The sequence below is a fragment of the Lissotriton helveticus genome, chromosome 3_1, assembly GCF_964261635.1.
Source record: "Lissotriton helveticus chromosome 3_1, aLisHel1.1, whole genome shotgun sequence".
Taxonomy (NCBI): Eukaryota; Metazoa; Chordata; class Amphibia; order Caudata; family Salamandridae; genus Lissotriton; species Lissotriton helveticus.
In genome coordinates, this window is record NC_136061.1 from 417,267,905 (window position 1) to 417,295,151 (window position 27,247).

Genomic DNA, 27,247 nt, shown 5'->3' on the forward strand with positions numbered 1-27,247 from the left:
GTGTTCTAAAGAACAACTAGAGCGCTAACAGTCTTACTTATGACAAAAGTATGGCACACCTGAAGTCATCTTGATTGGAATAAAGTGTTAACACTTAAAACATTTAATTTGCAAAGGAACAAAATGAGGGGGTTCATTGTGCCATAGAAATTATGATTAGTGCTGAAGAAAGAAAAATTAGGGCACATTTTGAGTGACTTCTCAAATCCTCTTATATTTCATTAAAAAAATTCTGATATGCAGTCTCCCAAGATGGCCACCAGAGACAAAAGAGCCTGTGCTTAAAAACTCTGTTAGCAAAGCAGGCATTTGAGATTTAAAAAAATAGTTAGGATTGTTTTCCATAGGGAAATCGCAACATTCTATTGGGAATAACTTTGGCGCCGGTTGAGGAATCTTCCTGAAATTTTCCTTAACTTTGCCTCGCGGCACTCTGGTCCTTCCCTGAAAGTTTGGGGGGGATTTGTCAAGCGGGGGCCGAGATAAAAGGGGGGTCCCAAAACGTGTTTTCCCCATGTTAATTTCCATAGGGCGGTTGGACTCACTTTTAGCCCGAACGGCTGAATGGTTTTCCACCAAACTTGGCAAAATTGTAGGGACTGGTAGCCCGATGTGCCTTTGCTATGTCTCAAGATATGTGCTCCAGTGGTTTTTACGAAAATTAACTTTGAAAAAATATATATTGGGCTACATTGGGCTATATATATGTTAGAGCCCAAATGTAGCCCAATGTAGCCCAAAGATGGCCACCAGAGACAAAAAAAAAACAAATGTAGCCCAAATATCAGCCAGATGTAGCCCAATTATAGCCCAATGACAGAATGTCCCAGAGTGTTCTAAAGAACAACTAGAGCGCTAACAGTCTTACTTATGACAAAAGTATGGCACACCTGAAGTCATCTTGATTGGAATAAAGTGTTAACACTTAAAACATTTAATTTGCAAAGGAACAAAATGAGGGGGTTCATTTTGCCATAGAAATTATGATTAGTGCTGAAGAAAGAAAAATTAGGGCACATTTTGAGTGACTTCTCAAATCCTCTTATATTTCATTAAAAAAATTCTGATATGCAGTCTCCCAAGATGGCCACCAGAGACAAAAGAGCCTGTGCTTAAAAACTCTGTGAGCAAAGCAGGCATTTGAGATTTAAAAAACGTTTTAATATATAAAAACGTTATCCGCTAATAGAATTAGCATTTAAAAAACCTTGCCAATTCAATGAAAAAACCATAGGTTTCAGGCCTTATATAGTTAGAAATTAGCATTTAAAAAACCTTGCGAATTCACTGAAAAGACCATAGGTTTCAGGCCTTCTATAGTTAGGAATTAGCATTTAAAAAACCTTTGAAATTCACTGAAAAAACCATAGGTTTCAGGCCTTATATAGTTAGGAATTAGCATTTAAAAAAACCTTGCAAATTCAATGAAAAAACCATAGGTTTCAGGCCTTATATAGTTAGGAATTAGCATTTAAAAAACCTTTGAAATTCACTGAAAAAAACATAGGTTTCAGGCCTTATATAGTTAAGAATTAGCATTTAAAAAACCTTTGAAATTCACTGAAAAAACCATAGGTTTCAGGCCTTATATAGTTAGGAATTAGCATTTAAAAAACCTTTGAAATTCACTGAAAAAACCATAGGTTTCAGGAGTTATATAGTTAGGAATTAGCTTTTAAAAAACCTTTGAAATTCACTCAAAAAACTATACGTTTTAGTGGTGTTATAGTTAGCTGGACATTTTACTCATACAAAACCATTGAAATTGCTCCTATATAGTTAGTTGTACTAACTATATTGCGCGCACCCGCAATCCACTGCTGATGATGTCACATATTAGATCATTCATGACATGGTCAGTGACATCACTGATGACATCTCAAATGACATCACTAATCCCTAACTATATAACTCCTGAAACCTATGTTTTTTTCCAGTGAATATATATATATATATATATATATATATATATATATATATATATATATTTTTTTTTTTTAAATATATGTATTTATACGCATGCATTTTTTATGTATATTTATTTTGATATATTTACTCATGCATAAATACATGACTGTGCGTGTGTATATCTATCTATATATAACACATATATCATAAATACATATAAGTACATCTCCTAAAAGCTCCACATCCCCTGAACCCATACCCACCATAAAATGAAGCTTGCCACCGCACAACCCATACTCACCCATAACCCTAAATTACCCTGGCCACTCCAAATCCCATACTCACCGTAATCTTAAATTTACCCTTAACACCCCAAAACATGTTCCCTCCCTGGACCCAAAAATTACCCTTGCCACCCCCAAACCCATGTCCAACCAAAACCCATACCCACTCTAAACCCTAAAATTACCCTTGCCACCCAAAATCCCATACCCACTCAAACCCATAACACCCTATACTTACCCTGCCACCCAAAAACCCATACCCACCTTAAAATTACCCTTGCCACCCCAAAATCCATACCCGCCCTAAACCCTAAAATTACCCTTGCCATCCAAAAATCCATACCCACCCTAAACCCTAACATTACTCTGGCCACCCCAACACCATATCCACTTTAAACCCTAAAATTACCCTTGCTACCCCAAAACCCATACCCACCCTAAAATGACCCTTGCCACCTCAAAACCCACACCCATCCTAAACCCTAAAGTTACCCTTGCCAGCCAAAAATCCATACCCACACTAAACCCTAAAACGGATATGGCCACCCCAAAGCCCATAACCACCCTAAACCCTAAAATTACCCTTGCCACCCTAAAATCCATACCCGCCCTAAACCCTAAAATTACCCTTGCCATCCAAAAATCCATACCAACCCTAACATTACTATGGCCATCGCAAAACCATATCCACTTTAAAATTATTAAAAATCCATACCCACACTAAACCCTAAAATTAACAGGGCCACCCCAAAACCCATACCCACCCTAAACCCTAAAGTTACCACTGCCACTCCAAAACCCATACTCACCCTACACCCTAAAATTACCCTTGCCACCCAAACACCCACATCTACCCTAAACCCTATAGTTACCTTTGCAACTCCAAAACCCATACAACCCAAAAATGGCCCTTGCCACCTAAAAACCCGCACCCTAAACATACTCTTGCCACCCAAAAACCCATACCCACCATCAAATTACCCTTGCCACCTAAAAATCCATGCCCACCCAAACTTACCCTAGCCACCCAAAAACTCATACCCACCCTAAACTTACCCTTGCCACCCCAAAACCCTGACCCACTGTAAAATTACCCTATACATCCAAAAATCAATAACCACTCTAAACCCTACAATTACCATGGCCACCCAACAAATCCATACCCACCCTAAACCCAAAACACCATAAACTTACCCTTGCCACCCAAAAACCCATAACCACCCTAAACTTACCCTTGCCACCCCAAAATCCAAACCCACCCTAAACCCTAAAATTACCCTTGCCATCCAAAAATGCATACCATCAGTAAACCAGTAACATTACCCTGGCCACCCCAAAACCATATCCACTTTAAACCCTACACTCACCCTTGCTACACCAAAGCCCATACCCACCCTAAAATGACCCTTGCCACTCCAAAATCCACACCCACCCTAAACCATAAAATTGCTCTTGCCACCCAAAAATCCATACCCATCCTAAACCCTAAAATTACCATGCCCACCCCAAAACCTATATCCACCCAAAACCCATACCCACTCTAAACCCTAACATTACCCTTGTTACTCCAAATTTTATCCCTACCACAAACCCTAAAATTTCCCTTGCCACCCTTAAATCCACACCTACCCTAAAATTTGCCTTGCCACCCCAAAACCAATACCAACTCTAAAGTTGCCCTTGCCACCTAAAAATCCATACCCACCCTAAACTTACCCATGCCACCCAAAAACCCATACCCACCATAAAATTACCCTTGCCATCCCAAAACTCACCCCCCCTAAAATTACCCTTGCCACCCCAATACTCTTACCCACTCTAAAATTACCCTTGTCACTCAAAAACCATACCCACTCAAAACCCTAAAATTACCCTTGCCATCCCAAAACCCACACCCACACTAAAATTACCCTTGCCACCAAAAAACCAATACCCACCCTAAACAACGTCGGGACAGGCTGCTAGTATATAGATATAAACACTTAAAACCTACCCTTAAAATGCAACCCGTACCCACCCTAATGCCCATCCCTTTATAAAAAAGACATTTACCTAATGTTCATTAGGTGTATATATATATATATATATATATATATATATATATAAATCCTAAAGCGCGCAAGTGTGTTTCATTCAATACAGCCCAGCAACTTTGGTTGCTGCCCTGTGCTGCGCTAAGTCATTTCTAAGTAAATTTGGCCCTAGGTTTGTATTAGATGAGTGTCTGTCAGATCTAACAGTTTAGGGATAAGTGTCAATATTAAGAAGTAGGATAAAGATACCAAGTCCTTCACTTTCTACACCTAGTTTTTGTCTTGGACAAGGGAGAGTCGGGTTCAGGTTGAGGGATTAGAAATGTTAGATTATTCCCCCGGCTTGATTTATGAAAATTAGTTTAAATCATTGTCCATTCTTGATATTACATGCTGCGCGCTGATGCTTCCAAGCTGGGATGGTTCCATGTAAGTACCAGTCATGCAAAATCTGTTTTATTGAGTTTATACTTTAGTACACCATAACACATATATATGCCATCATTGTTAGGCGTTGCAGATGTTGTATTAGCTACAGCACTTACGCTTTCATGCATTCTGTTTGTATTCGTAGGGCAGTATAAAATGCTATAGAGACAAGACTTGTAAGTGCATTTGTGATTAGTTTCCAATAGGCAGGCAGGAGAAAGGGGAAGAGAAGGGGAGGGATAGAGGAAAGACATGTCCAATATATCATAGTTTACATTTTTGAACATCCCCCTATACATATACACTGCTGCATGCCCGCCCCTGGATACTCTGACGTGTGCGGATTTACAGGTTAAGCGTTTGTACTGGCGCCCACATACGGTTGGGTAACAAGAGTAGATTCATAGGAGAGCAAAAAACAGAAGAGTAAAACTTTGAATACATTAACTGCTGAAAGAAATGACACAAAACATGTGTAACAAACTGACCAGTTCTTATCCCCCCAGTTCCATGAGCAATGTTACATATTGCTTCGTTTGTTAGTGTCTGCCAGCCGCTGTCCCACCCCTAGAACGTATATTGATATCTTGGTACAGTCAGCAGATATCTATCCAGCAGGAGGTGACGTGGTGTACGCGTCATCTCAACATGTGTGTGTATTAGCTACCCATGGCCTGCACCTCGAAGGGTTCCCCAGGTGGCGTGTCCACACTACATTGCAAGGCCGTACAAAGAGCGTCCCTTTCATCTAAGTACCAGTATCAATAACTAGGCTACTCAACTGAAATATTGGGCCAAACCCAGAGCCAATGTTCTTTATCGTCTCATGCTTTGTACTGGCTGATAGGGTACAGGAACATTTGGACGATGTGTCTAAAGCCCCGCCATCCCCTTGAATAACTGGGACCCTCTGATCCTTGGAGGAAAACAAAGCAAGCAAGACACTGGAACTCTGTTTGCATGATGTGGTGAAGGCCATCAACCCCAGGATTAGTTGGTAATAAGGAGGAGTATGGAACAATTTTTGCACAGTTTAGCACCTCCTAAATCGAAGTCCTTAATTGCGCTTTGAGATACTCTTTCATGTCATTCCATGTCACTGACTGGCCCTGTGTGATATTTACAATGGTAAAAATGTGCTCATTCCAAATCGGACATGTTCTACACATTATTAAGAGAAACAAACATCCAATTCAAATCCTACACGAGATCATTTTTTCGCAGATTTCCTCAAAGCTATCTCTTCCTTTCAGAGGAAATTTTAGAAACTACTTCTGTCTTTATCCACTTATCATACATTTGGAAATGTAGAAGACACTTACGCAGTAGGATAAACCTTCAGGAGCAGTCTAGAATTTGCACCATACACATTACACTCCAACAAGTAAAATGTGTCCTGTACCCCTCTACCAGCCTAGATGAGGCTCACCAGTACCCAAAGATTTACAGGCAAGACACCACTACAGAACAATCTTCAACTCAAACAAAAAGGATTATATTATTTACCGTGTAAGCATTTGTTCTTGGCATGTAGAGCTGTAAATTCACATGCTTTGAATACTCCTGCCATCTAGTGTAGGGTCCGGATGTTTGCAAGTTATTTTTCTTCAAAGAAGTATTTTCCAGTCACAAGATAAGGCGACTCCTCCTTTCGGTGATAGTGCGCATGGGCATCAACTCCATAGTTGGATTGTTTTCTTTACGCCATCGGGTTTGGACACGACACACCTGGGACGGTAATCTCATTTCAGGCACACAAAAATATGTGTTTGCCCCCAAAACAGAACGACAATTTGGGGGTTATTTGCACCCCACACAGACAATCATCCTTCTGATGAGCAGCAAATAACACCCGCCACAAATTGAGTGGGCAAATTGTGAATGATGCAGTTTAATGGAACTTGAATAATAGAAAACAGGAAATGTGCATGTTGCTCTTCATTTTGAGGTCTGCAACTTGGATTCTGGTGCATATTTTGCTCATGCTATCTCGTTTGGTACCTAGCTAGTGAGCAAGGTGCACGCACATTTTGAAAGAGTCCCGACTCATGTAACCAAGGCCTCAAACACTGAGTACTCATTAAAAAAGAATTTTCCTATGCTAAAATTACATGAGATGCATGATTTGTCAGTAACAGTAACTTTGAGTCTCATTTGTCTTCAAAAAGTGTTTTTATTGTACAGTTTATTTGTTACAGGCCCTATGATTTTCTCATAAATGTTTGGGACACTGAATGAAGAGACAAGAAGACCCTTTTACTCACCAAAGAAGTAAACAAACCATTTATGCACAGTTGTAACTTAGTTGTTTCTTTTCTTGAAACATATATAGTCAATAAATATTAAATACCCCAGCTTTTCTAGCTCTTACAGCTTGTCCCCACTAAACATCAAAACAGTAACATTCATAAACTAAAATTAAGACCCTCTTTTGCTCTACGTCTGTATATTTGTGCTTTGTCACATTAGCAGATTGCTCCAGTCTTTGTAGTCCACAGTAGTCTTGCATTGCTACAAAATGTAAACTATTACAGTAATAAAAGTACTACATTCATAAGAACCATGTGCAAAGTGTCATCTCGTCATCTTCCTCACTGGTCAAATCATAAACAACAATGAAAGGAGTAAATGTGTGTTGTTTTGGTGAGGAGACGGTATAGGTGTCCCGTGTTCGACAGTAAACCGTTCAGGGCACATGTGGTTGCAAAGAGTATTCAAAACTATTAAATGAAGCGAGGCACCATATTGAAATTACAACTTTAAAAGCATTTTGACCCAAAAGAGTATTAAACACGGTTTTAATATCTTACTTGTAAACCAATTCTTGAACTGAATGTTTTCTGCCTAAATGTTGTTTATCATGTTTAAAGCACCCTTGCCATTCAAATAAAATATGCATATCACGCTGAAAGCTAACACTTGTGGTAGTGCTGGAGTTTTCCTACTTTCATCTGACAGGAAAGCTATTGTTGTTACTGCCAAACTAACCACAAATGTCCTAACAATAATAATTTGATAGAATTCTTATGTTTTTGCTATTCATCAACTTGAAAATGATTCAGCATATTACTCCCACATGAGAGAAGAGTCAATTAAAATAGCCTCCACCGAGTGCGAAATCAGATCTTGAATTGGACGCTAAAAATGCAACTTAAATAAGTCATAGAATTTGTAATCTACATGAAGCAGGTAGGTCATGTTGAATGTTGCAAATCTCTCACGTTATACCACAATAAATACTTCATGGATATCTATAAATTTATAAAATGTAATTGTGTTAATCTAATAATATGTAATAAAATGATCACCAATTACTAAAAGTCTTCGGGCATGGAAACCGCTATTGATTGAAATATGAAAAATAGCCCATATTGGGTGTTATTCCACACGTGAATCTATAAATGATACCCTAGATAGAAAAAAACACTTGCTCACTTGTAGAAGAAACAGCTTAGTGGAAAATTCCCCAATACTGTGACCTCCAAAAGAGAAGGGCTGCAAGCTTTTGAAAGTTGAGAAAATTAATGGGGAGGTGTTTATTAAATTGGCCATTATCAAAATATATCGTTTTTTTCTGAAAGTTAATATTTTTGTATTCCTTGATTGTTGAGTACATGAGGCATATTATGTCTCTATTCTAAACACAATGTTTGAAATCATAAAGCCCTCATAAATATTACTAGATAATAGTATCACTTGTTTCAAGAGAAATACATGTTCGAAAACACATCTGTGTCTGACCTTTTTAATGTAATCCGATTTCTTTACTAACGTGTGCTCCCAAAATGTAATGAAAAAGCCATGAATATGTTTGCAATCATTTTAACTTAAATAATTAATTTCACCCAGTTATTAATGGTATTTACCATACTCCTCTACAGAAGCTACCCTCTTTTAGGTCTTAGCTTTAGACAGTGCATGCGCTGTCTCGAAAGAGACATGTTGCATATACTTTGTGGGCTTCAGCAAACCCATAGACTTCCCATTTGCTGGCACCATAGTCACTTAACTATTCTTTCTCCTGATTTGTCCATGGCATGCATGCGTCATGCTTCTTCCTGTATTTAGCCCTCCCCGGAGCATGAACCATTTACTACTATCCTTCCACAGCTCCAATTTAATAATCATTTTAGAAACTTCTTTTTTCTTTAAGAGCCTTCGTCAGGCGTGCTCGTGTTTTCCCTTGCTTTGAGTGCTGTTGTAATACGTGGTGTAAATCATGTTCTTATCTGTTCAAATTTGCTGAGCATTCAAAGATGAAATAAAATGTCAGACACTTTTCACAGGGTGCCTGTTCCATGCCCCAACACCCTCCCTCATCGCTACTTGACAGCTTTAGAGTTGGACTGTTCGCCATCCTCTCGTCTACCCATGCTATGCACATGCCTGGCGCAAACATGCAGTCCAGTTTTGGTTTCTTCTGGTACATTACACGAGTTCAGATTCATTTTTTTAGGTAAGGGCGATTAACTGATTTGCCAATAATCACAGGCTGTTGAGTTAATGCCAGGGCTCAAATCTGGTTCCACAGTTCCAAATTCAGCTGCTCTGGTGTTAGGTCACAACTCCTTTGTGACCCAACCACTGTGAACTCGGTCAATAGCGTCTCTGTTGGCATGCTGAATTTACACAGGGCTGGCTAGTCTGATCAGACTCTTCCCGCAGCATTACGTAGCGCAATTTACCACCTGGGCCGTACATCCTTGTGTGGCACATCACTTCCTGTGGTCCTTCGGCTTCCCTTCCTGTCCCTGTGTCTGAAGACCTCAGTTATTCATAATGGCTGAGCCAGCGGTTGTTACTTGTTGCCTTTACTGAGTGCACCTAATGTGCGCAAGGCTCAACCTCCAGAGCTGACACCTGGACAATCTGGACTCTAAACTTTTAACCTCCAATTCTGCTTCTCTGCTGCCACCTGGTGCTATGAATGTGGTGAATGACTAACCTGAAAATGGATCTGGCTTCAGGCTCCTTTCCACATCGCCCTTCCGCCAAACAACATAAAACTTAGCGTGGCTGGTGTCACTAAAGGCCTCTTGGAGGGTAGGGTAAAGACCAGTTACTCCGGTTAAATAGCCACTTCATAAAACATGGCTAAAAGACAATAACATTGACAACACCAATACATCTCAGATTTCCAAGATCTATTGGCTTTGCCAATGCTTGTTTTCACAGCCATCGGGACATTAAACTTTGAAAAGACATGTTGCTAAACTATACAAGCAATAAGAAAATAAAACTCGTACTGTTTGATAGTGCACAAAGACAAATTTAAAGAAAATAAATCCTTTTGTGTGAGTGGAGTCCAGAACCAAACATTGTGCACAGGAAACCCTTCATTCATCAATGTGGTGTTTTTCGGGCATAACTTAAGTTATTTGCATTTAATTTCATCTCTGGTCAATATTTCCTCGGATTTTGCACTTGCACATTCTTTGCTGAAGTTATAACCCCTCAAGCAGTGTAAATAAGAAGTGCTAGGGCTCAAATATGTTTAAGATGGTGCAACAGTCTACGCCTGGCCTGCAAATTGTCTGACCTAGAATAGGTGCAGGAAAAGTGAACATGTGCAAACCTGTGTGCACCTGGAATCAGGTATGCAATAACAGATACAGTGGCATACACACGCAAAGTTCTTTCACTTAACTTCACCACTGCACAAATGCAGAGTACAGCCGCTAGAAAAATCCACGAATCAAGAGCAAAATCTGAGATTTAGCCAGTTAAGGCAGCCTGTAAATCACCAGCCCACCTTGTGATTAATCTGTCTGTGATCTATGGTGGTGCAGGCTGCGGATGTTGCTTCGTGATATGTAGGTGGCAAGTCCTCAGGCTCCCAGAGCAGTAGTGGCCTTCTGCGGGCACCTTCCTCACGCCCCCAGCGTCTTTCATGGGAGAGCCTAGAGCTGGCAGGCATCACAGGACAGAACTGGGCATATATGCAAAAGCAGGGAGGCCACTGAGAAGTACACTGCACTCATTAATAGCCCAACCCAGCTAAACCTGCCAGCTGAATTTGTCAGCCAAAGGGAGGCTATGTAGGTAGGCCATAGCAACAGTCTGTTCCTCTTTTCATATGAAGCCCTGTGGTATGATCATGAAGTTAACAATGCCAGTGATGGTAGGAGTCCAGCAGGTCCATTATACAATGTAAAATCAAATGAACAACTGATTCGGTTCCACCTCAAGGAAAAGAATACGTTATGCTGTAATTCTGTGATTTAATGGATGTACCCGTTGATGGATGATCTTTTTATCTACTCTGACAATAAAGTTTAGAGTGCCATTGCCCAACAAAGGCAAAGACTGACACAAAGAAAGCACAGTCCTTAAGATGCTCTTTTTGTAAATTACTGCAGATGAAAACATGTTAATTTAGGTAATAATGGACACTATCAAACTGGGCAATAATAAGCCTGATAACACCAGCACTACAAATCTAAATGCAGTAACAAGGACCATACAAAAGCACAAATTATTATTTAATGGTTCTATTGCATCTTTCCTGGGTCAACGACCCGTGAAAGATTAATTATACTCTGTGTCGCCAAGGACCCAAATTTGCCTAACATTCTAGGAGTTGTGTTCCTGGTCACCATCAGGTTAACCAATTGACTAACACATCTAATTATAATGATTTGAAAAAGAAAACTCAATCAGAAATAGAATATGTTCTCGTCAGGTATAATGCTAGCCAGTCTAAAACTCTGTACATCCTTTTTTGTATCTTCCTGTATTTGTTTGAACTGATAAACACCTCTGATTCATTGCATTTTTATATTCTGGTTTAAGTGCCTGAGAATGGCCGTTTAAGAAAGGAAGTTTCCCCTTTTTCAGTCCCCATTATGGTGGACAAGTTGAGGGATATCCTCTTCTAAGAGGTCGTAATGCTACTTGTGTAAGCCCCCGGAGCTTGTAAGCCAAAGAGAACCAAACTCCAGAAGTGTTGCTTATTATATATGACATGACCTGTGCCGCAAAACCCAAACGTTCACTACCGCCATAGTCACAGGGTCACTAGGTCAAATGGTTTTCTCTATGACTAGTGGGCAACATTTCTGACGCACATATCACACGGCTTATATTTACATTTCAGGCAAACTTGCTTTAAAATATGTCATGAGAAACAACCAGCTTAATATTTCCGAAACAACAATTCTTGATTTACTCAAAAATCAACATCACTTTACGCTCTTTACCTGTTGCAACGGTGACTTCACTTATTGCTGAAATTGGCACACCGTAATTCTTTGCCACCTACTGTTGTCCAGCTAAAACTCAACGTTTTTGTGAAAACAATCTCTTCTTTAGTTGACATGAAATGAACAAATGTTTTGCCTAAGACACTGCTGTCAACAGTTAATTTTCACCAACAAATCACTGCCATCTAATTAGTTGCTCTACGAGAGGGCAAGTTTTTTTTTCTGTCCTTGTTATGCAGACGCAATTCAAAAGACTTATCCTAATTTTCCTTCTGCACACTGTGATAGTGAAAAATCACAGCAATGTCTTGAACACATCTAGTGTATGGTTTGAGGGTTTAGTACAAACTGAATCAAATGGAAGGCGTCATGATTAAGAAAATATTCCATTTGAGGCAGGACACTCCACAAACATTAACAAGACTAAAACTGGCTTTAACTTCTTCCGGTGTGAAAAACAGGGGGTGCTCTTCTATAGTGCATTTGTTTAAATTTAGCAGTAAAGACAATTGAAGTCGTGTTTCAGTTAAAGCTCAGTTCTTTCATTTTTGGGATGTGCGCAGAGTATTTTACACTGTCTGAAGTGACTATATGAAGGGCCCGCCAACAGTGTTATTTTATAACAAGTATATTTTATCAATTTTTAGAAATGACAATGTTGTATAAAATAGTTAATTACTTGTGATTTTAGTTGCGTTTCTTGTAATTTGGCTATTTTTTAGTTTTTATCTGAAAAGAAACTTAAGCATTCAGAATACCCGTTAACAGCCAACGCCTTGGTGGACCGTTTGGCAGTTCAAGGGAGACACTGGTGGCCAAAACAGAAGAGCTTTTCCAGTGCTTGGGCGGAGTCCGTCCTTTTTTTCGAGCCAGGTCACGGAACCGTTGTTGTCAGTTTCCCTTGCAGAACACCATTATAAAGGTGAACCAGAACAAAAAAATTGATTCCCCTTTTTCACATATTGGTGAAAATGTTCAGCTAGCCCGTTCCTTCTGTGACACTGAAGACTAGATTGCTGCACAGCCAAGGGCTGACAAAGGATTATCCAATGGTATTGTGCTGTGTGAACTGCAAAATGAAGGCCCATGCATCCTCAGGATATTCATTTTAAGGGGCAAGCAAATTAAGGTTGGACTAGGGATTAAAGCCAGGGCTGTCAATACTGCTCCTACTGACAGGCCTAACGTTGCTATTTCATCTTACCTCCTTCATTCATGGTGAAAAATGAACTCTCCACAGAGGCTACTGTAAAAAAATGGCAACTTTCTTCAAAGATGGACTGAAGTGTCGTAGCCAGCGCTATAACTCAGCCTGAGCCTCTTGGACTCTGTTGAAATACTTGCAGCTCAAGATGCTGTCCTGTTTGTTCCACAGAGAATCAAACAAGCAGAAGGAGTCAAAGGGCAAAGAAAAGGCGAAGAAAAGGCGAGGCCGCCCGCACTCAATTTCAGACAATAGAAGGCCCCACCTAGATTACACTTGTCATAACTTGAAACACGGGGGATAATAGTAACGTTATCTTATTCTCCTCCTAGTGTGTTAATTTCCACTACTACATTTCATCAAAGTGCTCCTTTAATACTAAAAACTATCATCACAGATCTAGACTGACTCGTGGAAAAGTGTGGTGTGTGAAGAGTGCCTCACGGTAGCAACACCCGAGGGGGTTCCTGACCTATGATTGCCAGTCTACCCACTTCTCATCATTGGTCACTCTCTCTTCGTAGTGTGCTATTCCTATTGGTGTTGAGATTTTGAATTGAAGAGAGAGTTAGTGTGAACTTTGAAAGAGGCACCATGGTCTTGAAAAGGAGGGGGTACGGAGGAGATGTTTTATAGTGGAACAGTGGGAATAATTCCTATTCTTAACTGCCATATTTATTATTGGAAAGATAGATTTAAACAGTGGTTAATGTGCTTTTTCTCTGCAATCAAACATTAAGAAATGAGATACCTTACCACCAACCAAGATAAGGCTGTGGGGACCCATATTCACATTTCTCCACCATGGATTGTCACAATAATTCTTAAATGTTGGGGTACTCCTGTGACTCCTGTAGGACTCGTAACAATTATAAAAATCATACTGAATACTATAATAATGTTTAAAAAAACAAAAACAAAACAGATACAGAATGCTGTTCACGCGAAATGCATTAACACAGAGGCTACATGTGAAATTTGCTGCTGTCCCTTTAGGGCCAACAGTCTCTCACCTCTCCCGTATCCTTGTACTTTGCAACAGTCGAGTCACAGCCTTCCATTCTTTGCTCAGCCAGAGAGGAACTCAGAACATTCAGCCGAAGGGGGAAGAGAGGAGACGCAAAACTTGTATGAAGATAGGCACTATCTAACAGTATTTTGGGAATAGCTCCACCACACTGCTTACAATTGATGAAAAAGAAAGGAAACAAACAAGGGATACCTCATCACTACTATTGCTTTCTATGGAACTCCCCACAGTCAAGAGGCTACAGTGGCCATTAGTGCCATTAGCCACGTCCCTGTCATGTCAAAGCCATCTTCATCAATTACACAATTGTTCTTGAGATTGCCATTGGCATGGAGACAACCCTCGGTTCTCAGACTATTGTTGACAGCACCCTCAATGGTCAGTAGGTAATCACCTTCAAAATCATCTTTAACATAGAGATAATGGTTGGGAAGTAAGGTGTCAAGTTACTCAAGGCTGAGAAACAATTAGATTTTGAGAAGACAGTTGCACCTGAGAGCCACAAACCTCTTACAAAAAATTGATATGCCGGCTTCTCTTTGAAGCCAGGCATGCACTAAGGGGGTCTGAGCTCTAAGTTTCTTGTGGAGTGAGTTCCTGGTTCTTTATTCTATTAGGGAATGTTTACCCTTGAATCTTGGAGGGCAGTTGTTGGCTGGGGAGTGATGTGGTAGCACCGCCTGCGGGGGACTCGCTTGTAACCTGATCACTTGCCAGCAAACCAGTTACAACTTAAAGATTTAGCTTTGCTGCACTCACTGTAATACATGCTGCACCCTGTACAAAAAAGAACTCGGATGCTTCAGAGGGCAGAAGATACCAAAGGGCTAGATCTTGGTCTGAAGGCTACTTTGTTTATGATCCCTCGAACATTGCAGGTACAGGACAATGATGCAGTCACTGCGTTATTTCCCAATTCTCACAGTGCGGCTCACCGGCCAAAGATGAAGTTGTCAACTTGATCCCAATTCTTGAAAAATAAGGTGGATGAAGATGAGTAGGGTGGCGGGAGGAGGGGATGTTATCAGCCTGTTCTTGTTGTGAATCCCCATGGTTAGTAACCTAATCTGAAGAAAATAAATTCCTGCAACCTTCCTCTATGGTTTGAAGATACTGAACTATTAAATATATCACAGGGAAGACAACTGTTTGAATGAGAGATGCACTTCACAGACTTTGTAAACCTGTATTTTCTTAATCTGAAACCTCCTCGCAGCATCCTTCAACAAAAAACGATCACCATTGGTAATAATAACAAAACATTTAAAAGGGCATGGACTCGGCTTACTGCAGAAGAAAAAATTACTCAGATACTGATAGCAACATATAGTAAGCAGCGGAGAAAACAGGTAGTTAATGCCAAACATTCATAACTATACAATGTTCCGTCCCTCTGCAGTTCCATCCGGCTTTTCCCGACGTTATTCTTGCTTTCTCTTTGGGGAACTCTGTATTGTCAGGTCTTCGCATTTCAAACTGAAATATGGCAATTCTTAAAATAACAATATAAACTATCTTTCAAATAGTTTAGATCTGTGTGATTCACGTGCCAGGACATTTCCAGTTTAGATCTACCTGCAAATGCTTAGCATGCTAAATACTGGAAGTTGACAGTTACTGCAACTTGACTAGAGAAATATATTTTGTTGACCCTTTCTGTACGTTCAACAAACAAACTCAATGAAATACAGGTATGAAGACGTTTTGCTCCACACATAGGTACAATAGCGCACACAATCCCAAAACGTCCTTCATGGGGACCTTGAGATTTAAGAGTTGGTTTCCTAAACATACCTGATGGTTGAACGATATGTAAACCAATCTATTCTTACTCGGAACTACCACACAGCTGGAACGTATACTTGAGAAAGAGAAAGATGGCACTTACCAACTCCACGGTTTTTACCTCACCAATACAGGATGCGTCTTGATGAATATTTACTGCTGCGAAACAAATATGCCACGACCTATTGCTGCTTATCTCATTACATTGTTAGAATGAACCTTTTGCCTATTGAAACACTCCTCTTCTACTGTTCGTGGAGCCCAGTCGTCTGAGTTCTGAAGATGTATGTTTAACCATTCTGACTGGCGGAAGGTTCACTGGTGGGCCATGGGAATGTTCTGAGCCGTGTGCTGAAAAGTGCTCTTGGGGGAATTCTCAAAATGTATGTTCATTATTGTGCCTTGCAATCATTGTTAAATATATAAAAAGCATCCTAAAGACAAGCCTCATTTATCTGGAATGATAAACACACTCACACATTCAATGCCCTAATGCAGCATGACACTGTTCATCAGCTGTTCACATTATATAGGACTTTATGCAACAATATTAAAAGTCTAACACAGTTGTAGTAAATTCTCATCAAAGGCTGATAACAGGCAGACATAACTGACCAGAGTTGTCTGTGTTAGCGTCATCAAAAGTGTTTAGTGTCCGTGACCTCAAGTGAAGTAACTCATTGGCTCTTACTTGAGAGCAACATCTGGTCACCCTAGGTAACAATGCCATTTAAAGAAGAAGGATCCTAAGGGAGAGAGTGGACAAGCACTCAAGATAGTAACAGAAGGAGCACTACGACCTTAGGGTAGGGGAGTGTGAGGGATGACGTTTCATTAAACAAGAACCAGTGAAAAGTACAGCAAAAGCCTTCCTGCTATGTGTTTGTGTTGCGAAGGTCCCTTCTGAGGCTTTCTGTCTGCTTTCCCTTCGATACAGATGGAAGTGGAATGAAAAGTTCAACTTAGACAGCTGTCTATTAAAACGAAGAGGAGCTTATGTTGTACAATTTAAGCTTCTCGCTGCAATCATTAAAAACAAAACGTTACTCCAAGGCCGTGGCTGTGATGCAGATGTGCAGTGAGATGATGTGCTCGAAGGAGACATCAGCTAGGCGCTGAGGAGGTCATCATCTGAACGCCCAATGGCATCTGGGTTTGAAAGTGGATCGAGGTCTGCAAACAGATCAAACCACGCCGACATGTCCTGCTCGCCGCTCTTCGAGGCTGTAGGGGAGGAAGGCAGAAAAGCAGTGTCACTGGTCCGTACACCACATTCTTGTTATTGTTGTCCTTTTCCGACCAGCAACCACTACACACAGAGTCTGCTGCTGTCTCACTGAGCCACTTACAAAAGAAAAGAGTGTTACCGAAAACTCTAAGTAGTCACCCTATCTATCTAAAGTTTGTAGGCATTTCAGGAACTTGCTAATAAAAAACCTCACAATTAGTTATTGAACACTGGATTCTGAATCTAGTTATTCACTGTTATGACGTACCAACAGTGGAAGGCAAAGAATGTTTCTCATGGCTGCTATATCACATGGAAAGCGCTAGCTGCCCCTGTGTCCTTCCACCTCACCCAGGTCTCCGGAGAGCTAAGCGCAGCAGTTGAATAGCAGCTGGTAGCCTCAACCATCTTCTTATACCTCTCGAGTCTCCACAGATCCTACGAAGGCAGGTGAATGCAGGCAGCAATCATCCTCCACCAAATGCCCAAGTTCCCTGTCAGCCACAGGTCTCTGCTGACTTACGCACACAAACAATAGAGAATTGCGTAGACACATCTCTTGGGTCCACGTAGAGCAAAGAGCATGGATTTGACAGGGAGCGAAAACACAGTGGGTGATGGAGGTTGGTTGCAGGATGCTGGGTAATTTTATATATTTTGGAAAGAGAGGGTATTGTGGGTGGGATGGCAAGACACTAGTTGTTTTTGGATGGGGGTTAACTGCTGAGGTTGGAGGGGGCTTTTGGCAGACAACCAGGTAAGTAAAAAAAAATTGGATCAGGAGAGGCAGGAAATGCTGATGAGGGTTTCAGAGGATAGTGGGATGCCAGGACAACTTCATCGACCATCCACCAGGCGCCCTAGACGGCCCCCTGGCCCCCAACTCCCAGAAACACCAGCCAGCCCACAATCTCCAACTGGACACCAATCACGGCCGAAGACACCGCTTCAACCATGAAAAGCATCCACTCGGGGGCCCCCACCGACGCCTGCCTCCCTCACATCTACCACAGAGCAGCGGCCGCCATCGCACCCGAACTATAACGCACCATCAACACCACCTTCAAATTAGGCACCTTCCCAGATGACTGGAAGCGTGCAGAAGTCAGACCTCTGCTCAAGAAGCCCACAGCTTACCCCACCGACCTCAAGAAATATCGGCCCATCTCGCTCCTCCCCTTCGCAGCCAAAGTTGCAGAGAAAACAGTCAACAGGAAACTGACACGATTCATTAAAGAGAACGCCATCCTCGACCTGTCCCAATCCGGATTCCGAAGCAACCACAGCACAGAGACCACCCTACTTGCCGTCACAGATGACTTCCGCACCCTCCAGGACCAAGGCCACTCCGCAGCCCTCATCCTACTGGACCTATCAGCGGCCTTTGACGTCACTAGACTACACGACGCAGGCATAGAAAGGAACAGCCCTGGACTGGATCCGATCATTCCTCATTGGAAGAAGCCAAAGGAGCAGACTTCCACCCTTCCTCTCCGACCCCATGTAAATTACCTGCAAAGTCCGATAGGGTTCATCCCTGAGCCCCACCCTCTTCAACATCTACATGCCCCTCCCACAGCCATTGTCCGACAACACAGCCTCAACATCGTATCCTACGCTGACGACACCCAGCTCATCCTCTCCCTCATAAAGACCCCACCAGTGCTAAACTCAACTTCCAGAAAGGAATGCAAGACATCGCAGTCTGGATGACCAACAGCTGCATGAAGCTCAACGCCGAGAAGACAGAAGTCCTCGTCCTCTGTACCACCCCTTCTGCATGGGACAGCACCTGGTGGCTGACCGCCCTCGGAAGCCCACCTACCCCCTCAGACAACGCCAAGAACCTCGGCATCGTACTAGACTAATCACTCACCATGAACCGACAGGTCAACACCGTCACCTCCAGCTGCTTCAACACCCTCCGCAAGACCTTCAAGTGGATCCCCCTGAGTCTAGGAAGACAGTCACCCACGCACTCATCACCAGCAAACTGGACTATGGAAACGCACTCTACACCGGATTCAACAAGTCCCTACTCCGCAAACTCCAGACAATACAGAACACCGCCTCCAGACTCGCCCTTGACATACCCCGACACAAACACATCAGTCAACACCTATGAAGTCTCCACTGTCTCCTGTGGAGAAAAGAGTCACTTTCAAAATAGTCACTCACGCCTACAAATGCCTACACAACAACGCACCCAAATACCTCAACGACAGAATCAACTTCCATGTACCCAAAAGAAACCTCCGATCTTCCAACCTCTCACTGGCCGAAACCCCGCACATCCACACAGCCAGAGCAGGTGGAAGATCCTTCTCTCAAATTGCAGCCAATACCTGGAGCGAGCTACCGGCAGACATCAAACGCGCCCCCTCCCTGAACACCTTCAGGAAGACCCTCAAGACCTGGCTCTTCGGCTAAACAGATCTGCGGCACCTTGAGACCCTCACGGCTGAGTAGCGCATTTACAATTCCCAGGTTGATTGATTGAGGAATGGCTTATAAAATTTGTGTGGCAGAAATGCGGAATGGAAAGTGTGGTGGATGGCAGGACACCAGTTCTAAGATTGGGCAGTGGGCTGACGTAGATAACGTTATGTTTTAGTGGCTCTCGTGTGATCCTTCTACCTATACACAGCTGATGAGAGCAAGAGGAGATGAAATTGGGGGCCATAGCATAAAACAGTAGATGGCCAACTGCGAATAAAGAGTGTGTTTTACACCTTGGGCTTATGAGTGGCATCAAACAACTCGTACTTCACTGTTGTCTATTTGATGTCATTCAAAAAACAGTGTGTGAAAAAAAATCTGTTATTTACAGTTGCCCATTTATAAGTCAATATATTAGGACATACCCAATGGAGACGAAGACTGTAGATACGGCAAAAATATATGCTGGCTTTGAGGGGTGTTATACCACAATATCAAGTTTTTAATAACAACCTGAAACAATGCTGAGTGCAGGATATCGAATACAATGTCAAGGACATTTTAGATTGGTAAGTATAGATCCAATATTCTTGATTCCAAATCCCAATACCTTGATGATATACTTTTGTAACCTGAAGGCACAGAGGTAGGAGTTAAGAGAAGTACATCTATGATGGAGCATGATTTTTGAAAAGAGAATCTGCTCAATGAAATCCACCCATGTGTACGTTTTAATAAATACTTTTGTTTGAAAACAAATGACTAAACATGTGATTATTAAAATGAACGACAGACAAATGTGCAAAATGCGCACAGACTTGAAAGATGATTCTCCTAGCTATAAAATAATAATAATGCAAAGTAAGTGAGGATAAGATAAAGAAGATGATTACTAATTAATGGTGAATAAGAATTATCCTGCGTCTAATCAAATGTTGTTATGTTTCCTGGACTGCAGGAACCAACTTTAAATCACGAAAATAATGTTTTATTCTGCATGAAAGTTTAATTAGGCCTTTGAAATAATTTTTCTCTTTAGCTAAAATATTGGAGGTCGTAGAAATGTTAGGGGGTGTGCTTCCGAGCTTCTGTCCTTATATTGTTTGAAGCACTTCCTTAGGAATGTAGAATATAGTTTATTTCTGAATAAAATCATAGGTTCTTTCCTGTCTAGGCGAGGGATGTAGAAGACTCAGAAATGTAACTGTTTCAGTTTTTATGTAAAAGTGTTACTGTAGTTCTTCCTCTTTAGTAAGCTATACAATTCTTGCAGTATCGTGGTTATATTGTTGGATGAGAAACCACGAGACCCAAGCTTTAATGCCAACGTCCCCATATTGTGTAATGCTTGGTTAGTCTTTTCATTTCCGTGTGCCTTACTCAGTTCCCTTAATAACATAGTTATCAGCCTGTACAAATGGCCTGATGATATGAATTACTGTACAAAAAACTGACAAATACAATACTTGGGTAAACTAGACTTTTTGGTTTTCCAGCTTAATCCTACCATCCCAGAGGAGAAGACCTCTGAACTACCCTCCGACCACTCACTACTGTAGACACAGTCCACAAGAACACACAGAAATAGCAGAACATTACAACCAAACAGCTGTCTTTTCTCTGTTAAACATTGTTCCATCTACCTTTGATCATGACTTAATACACACTATGCTGACTATCCTTCCACCTCCCAAGCCCACTGATCTTTCTTCTAGTGCAAGAAAAAACACATCCTCCGGACTATGTGCCTTCATTCTAATACATCATTCTCAAGGACCTTACCACAGTCCATATCATCACATCGCATTCTGTAACACATTACACAAAGCAACTCAACAAACTTGTGATACACACTGTACACTACACATATTCTTTCCAACTACTTCAAGTCAACAACCCTTGGACACAACGGACATTTGCAAACTAAACACTATGACGAAAACACCCCTGCACACATGGCGTAAACAGAAGACCCACTAATTTACAACTGCCTTGAATCCACTTTAACTCTTGACAATGCCACAGCTACATACTTCAAAATATCATCTCATCACTATCCCTCATCCCCAACATATCTCCTGAACAGTTAGTAATTAACCTACTTATCCTTCCATCACACACTCAACACTCTCAGCCACATACTTTGTGTCATCCTTTTCTTTCAAGGCCACACATTTGATGCCCCTAAATCTGCAAGCTTCACTCTCATCCCTACCTTCATTCCACCTATCACACTTCTCTAACTTCCCTTTTCAGTCACTTCCTCCAATGATATTTACCCACGTTGCTTTTAAGTGAGCTGTCATTTTACGTCTACTAAAAAGAACCTCAATGTTGACTTTTCCTCTCCCTCCAGCTATATGGTATTATCAGTCCTCCTTTAATTCTCAAATATATTGCAGAACATAGTCTTTTACCATTTCCAATCTGGCTTCCCTGCCCTTACTTAAACAGAAATTGCATTCCCTAACGTCTTCACCTTCATTTCCTCTGCTCACTACATTCACATATCTTGTATCCACATTTTTCCTGATCAGTCTTCAGTTATTGACACTATAGATCACCTCAAATTACACTGCTACATCCAAGCCATTGATATCAACAATATGTCTCTTCAAGTTATTTTCATTTGAATGAGAATTTTCCCACCTTCATTCCCATCACTCTAATCACAGATCGCTGACTATCTCACTAAATTTCAAATCTCAATGGCACTTAGGTCTCTTACGCTGAATTCTTCAAAGAATGAAGTCCTCTACTTTACCCCATCCTCTGCTCCCATCATGTCTCCAACCTCTTTCTGCTTCCCACCTGACAGCGTGACTTCATATGCTGAAAATAAGGGCATACCATTCAACTCTTCAATACACATGGAAGACTTAATTACTGCCAGAGTAGCATAATACCAGGCTATCAACATGCATAAAATTCACCACTGTCACCCATTGTATGCTAAGGCAATTAATTAATTTCCAACAACTTAACAAGTCAGACTACTACAACTGCCTGCGTGTGAGCTTGCCACAATAGCCTTTCTTTCAGCTGTACAATTCTGCAACTTGGACCTTATTCTACTTTCATAGATGCAAACCCACCACTCACTTTAACCAAAAAATTCAGCAGCCCTCAACTAAAAACAGGGCTTGTTACAAGCTCAGGGCAATTGTGTTCAAAGTGATTCAGGACCACTTGACCTGTTACAAACCCTCAAGGAAATGGTCATCTCCAAACTAGAAAATACTTGTCACAACAAAACCATGCTGCAAGAGGTCTCTTCATCTTGTAGGCCCCTCACTGCAGCGCCTTAACTCTTGAAATCTGTGCTTGACACAAACAGCAAGAGCAAAAATATTAGAGATCTAGTGGTCAGATCCTTTCTTGAGTGCCCTAAACCACCCACAATTGCATCTATGTGGAACCTGGCTCCTATCATTGGGCACACTAGATGTGGCTCCTGTGTTGCATGCCCCACTGCCATTCAAACTAAGGTATTCACACATAAAGGTCAGAATTACGCATTGAAATCGCACACCAACTGCATTACTGTGAATGTAATGTATGTGATTCACTGTCCCTGTGACCAGGTATATGTGGGGAAAAACAGAACAAAAGGTGAAGGCTAGAATATTGCAACATGCGAGTAGAATTCGATGTAATGTTCTGGGTGCCCCGCTAGTGGACCACTGTAAGAGATTGGGACATACCCCCGAAGTCTGAAATGGCTGGCTTTGGAAAAGGTGACCCTGGGCCCTAGAGATGGGGATATATCCACAGTCCTCAACACACGAGAATCCAAATGGATGGCTATCCTGGATTATATCAATAATGGACTCAATGAGGCAGAGAGCAGCCATGCCCAGTTAGCTAGATTAGGACGGTAATTGCGTCTGATCTGAATCACGGGTATTTAGCAATTTGTGTTTTTAAACTGTATTTTTTCGTTTTCACCCTCCTGTGTGAGAGGTGTACGTAAATGTTGCAGCTTTCAATAAATGCATGTTTTAACAATGGATGCCATCAGTGTGAGAGGTGTACGTAAATGTTGCAGTTTTCATTAATGCATTTTGATCAAAGGATGTTACCCGACACACTAAATCATGTACACCCCTCTGCGCAGAGGTGCATGATGTTCTAGAAGAACAATAGTTACTTACCTGTAATCTGTGGTTCTCCAGTATTGGTGTCTTTCATAGATTCACATGCCTGAATCATTCCCCGTCGTCGGAGTGGGAGTCCCACGGTATATAAAAAAGCAATAAAATGCTATAAATACCATAGTAAATACCAATAAAAACAAACCAGGAAGTGAAGTAGCCAAGCTACAGAAGAAAAACTTCCACATTAGTGACTATCCCTGTCATTTTGTGTAGCCCAAACTGCAGCCAATCAGGCGACAGCACCCACCAGAAGGTTCCCTCCAGAGGCTCAGGCTGTCAGATTTTGTCGCACGGAGTGATAGTAAACCAAAGTATGCTAAGAGCCTCTGAAGGGGAGGTGGGCGGGTTGCATGTGAATCTATGAAAGACACCAATACTGGAGAACCACAGATTACAGGTAAGTAACTATTGTTCTTCTCCAGTATTAGGGGTGTCTTTCATAGATTCACATGCCTGAATCAGAGTAGATAGCAGTAAATATCCTTGCTAGGCAGACGCCATAGTAACCCAGCTTGTCAAACTGTGCACATTATATGAATTATATATATATATATATATATATAAAATGTCTTAACATAGCCTGGAACATGATAAAATGCAACTAGTGAAGAATGTGCACTCTGAAAACGGAAGCAGAAGCGTCTGACTGCAGGAAAAAAGGAGGTGGGAACAGAGGCTCACCTTAGCTGAAAAGAATACATAGAACTGCTGGACACATGGAAACATTGGTCTTACTGGCTGCCACAAACAGTAGTGATTGGAGAAAACAAAGCTGCTAACCTAGGTTGTCGCTCTGCCGAGATGCTGGAGAAGAACTCCATCAAACAGAGCAGTTGAGGAAGACATTGGCCTGGTAGAGTGTGTACTAGGGGCAGCTAGCAAGGCTGTTCGACTTGTGCATGGCAAAATATCGATCGGAGCAGAAGATCAATAATGCAACTGTTCGCCCAGACCCTGTTGGGTTGTAACCAATCGTACCTTAGTAATAAATTGATCAGATCAGCGAAAAACCGAACTATCCCTTGTAAACAGAACATTTGAAACCTCTTCTATTATCAAGTGTCTGGAAACAACCAGTTTGTTGATAGTGGTGGAGGTAAAGATGCAGTCGAATTTACAGGCTCGATCCGAAAGAAATTCCGGAGGCGAGTTAAGTATGAACTCCCGAGTAACTCAAACCACCATAGAGTTATAGAGAACTGTATGAAAATGCTAAAGAATCGAAAGATCTGAACCCAACTGACTCTAATAGAGGACTGTTAAAGCCAAGAAAAAGAAAATGACACCTTTCTAAGTCATCGTAGATCATCACTGAGGAAAAGTTGAAAGGATATCACATGAACTGCCCTATTACCACACTGAGATGTCTCGAAGGTAATGGACGAACTGATGGAGAAAAAACAATCTGAATTTTTCTTGAAGGATTGAGTCATATTTTTTAAGGAATAAAAAGATGTGATCCCATCTTGTCGGCATCTGGAGCCGCTGCCAGTTAAGGTAATAGTAGAATGGCATAAGGCAATCCTGAACTTGATAGCTAAATGAGAACAAACTGGAAGATTCTTTCTATTAAGAGTAAGAGGATGAATTCTAACTGAACAATATCAGATACCGCAAAACATTTGCGTTGGAGATCTTGTCCCTGTTATGGCGAACACTCCCTTGCCAACGGCAGGGATGTTTAGATAGGCGAACCAAAGGTAAGCAGGGGCAGGCCAGTGACCTCAAAGATGGCTGTTCCGAGTGATAAACCTGGCCGCTCTGAAAGACATAGATCCGGAGGTGGACACCTCCGCATTGAGTCGTACTCCGACTGGAAAAAAGGGAAACCCAGTAAATCCTTCTTGGCGAAGCCATGAGGGGTGAAGAGGGACACTCAACATCACTCCAGTTTGTACTTTCGGAGAACTCTGGGACCCAAAGGTAGAGGTGGAAAATGGAATCAGATTGAGATCAGTTGGACAAGAAACGCATTTCCCTGTAAATTCTTGTGGTGATGCCAACTTGAAAAGCACCAGAATGTGCTGTTCTTCTTGGTCGCGAAAAGATTTGGAAGCACCTTACTGACGAAATTTGAATCCACATTCCGTAGAGGAAACACTCACTCGAGAGTGGAAATTGTGGTCCTGCTGAGAGTGCCTGCCAGACTGTGTCTTGTACCAGGAACGTGGAATCGCCAGAAAGTTGTGTGCGTTCTATCGCTCATGCACATAGATCACCGGCTTCTTGAGGCAACAAAGCTGATCAAGCCCTTTGTGTTTAGTGACATAGAGTACACCAGGTGTATTGTCTATGCGCCAATACAGTTGTCTCCTCGAAATTATTGCGTAACAAAATTGGAGGGCAAGGAAGATGTCTCTTTGCTTTGCAGGATGACGTGCCAGACCTCATATGAGGGCTCATTTCCCTAAGATCTTCAGCCCCTAATAGTGCTCCCGAATTCCTGAGGGGTGTGTCCGTGGTGCTTGTGCAATGTGATACCTGTTTGAGGGAAAAAACACACCTTGTGTATAAATGTCTGTCTTGGATTCACCCAAGAAAGAGAAACCTCTCGCATCGAGGAGGGATTGTAATGAGATCTTCAAATGAATCAGAGACGTGAAACCAAAGTTTATGCAGTTGCTGTAGCATTGTTATCCTGTGCAGAAGGACACCCACTAATACTGGAGAAGTTTGGGTGTACTGGATTGCTTATTAAGAAGAGTGATCCTCTGTAAAGAAACCTGTCTCAGAAATGATGAATGCGTATGTATTGCAGACACAGAACAGCTGCCAGAATCTACATAAGAATCACGTGGAGTGGACCGAGAGTCCTGACAAGATAGGCCTGTGATATAACTTAGAGTATAGAGTAACCACGTCCCGTGCTGAGGAAGCATTGTTACCTAAATCTTGACACTCTGGAGGTCGAGTGCACTTGTTAGGTCTCTGGCAGTAACATTTGAAAAACTTTCTTGAGGTACAACCTTTGAAAAATGTTTGCGCAGAGATGAGCAAAAATCCAGCGCTACATGTCTGACCAGACAAAAGTAAAAACCGCCAAAACATGGCGTTCAATTGATCTTCATATAAGATCAAACTATGTTTCACAAGTACTCATTTCGTGATATTCCTGCGACTACTTCGATATCACAACATGGTTGAAGAGGATCTGAGAGGAAAAAAACCTAACTCCTTATTAGATTCAGAACCACTCCGACGGTCCCTGATGTATCCATAAGTCAATTTGTAAATGACTCGCGCAGATGAATCGAATGCGGTTACTATGAAGGCGTAGCATACAGGAAATTGTCCAAATTCAAGAGGATGCTCTTTTGACATTACAATTAGAATTTTCCATATATAAATCGTAGTGGTGACCAAATGAAATCATAGAGATATGCCATCCTTATCACACCTGGAATGGAGTCATGATGGGCTTTAAAGTAAGTCGTAGTGTCCTGGAAAAATGACTTCCTGTATACGATTTAGAGTCGAATCATACAGTTGCATATCAGGTACTGGGTGGAACTTCTAGGATTAAAATGCGAAAACTGTCCTCGGGTACC

The 27,247-nt window shown here is 41.5% G+C and overlaps 1 protein-coding gene across 3 annotated transcripts in view; it reads right to left on the bottom strand.

Moving 5' to 3' along the window:
- Positions 1-6,807: 6,807 nt before the first annotated feature.
- The window catches only part of ICA1L (islet cell autoantigen 1 like), a 399,387-nt gene continuing 378,947 nt past the window's right edge, over positions 6,808-27,247 (bottom strand). For all 3 annotated transcript variants that reach the window (XM_078680242.1, XM_078680241.1, XM_078680240.1), the window contains one exon: positions 6,808-17,099. In XM_078680242.1, the coding sequence (XP_078536368.1) occupies positions 16,984-17,099 (116 nt within the window). In that variant the 3' untranslated portion in view covers positions 6,808-16,983. The remainder of the gene's footprint in view (positions 17,100-27,247) is intronic.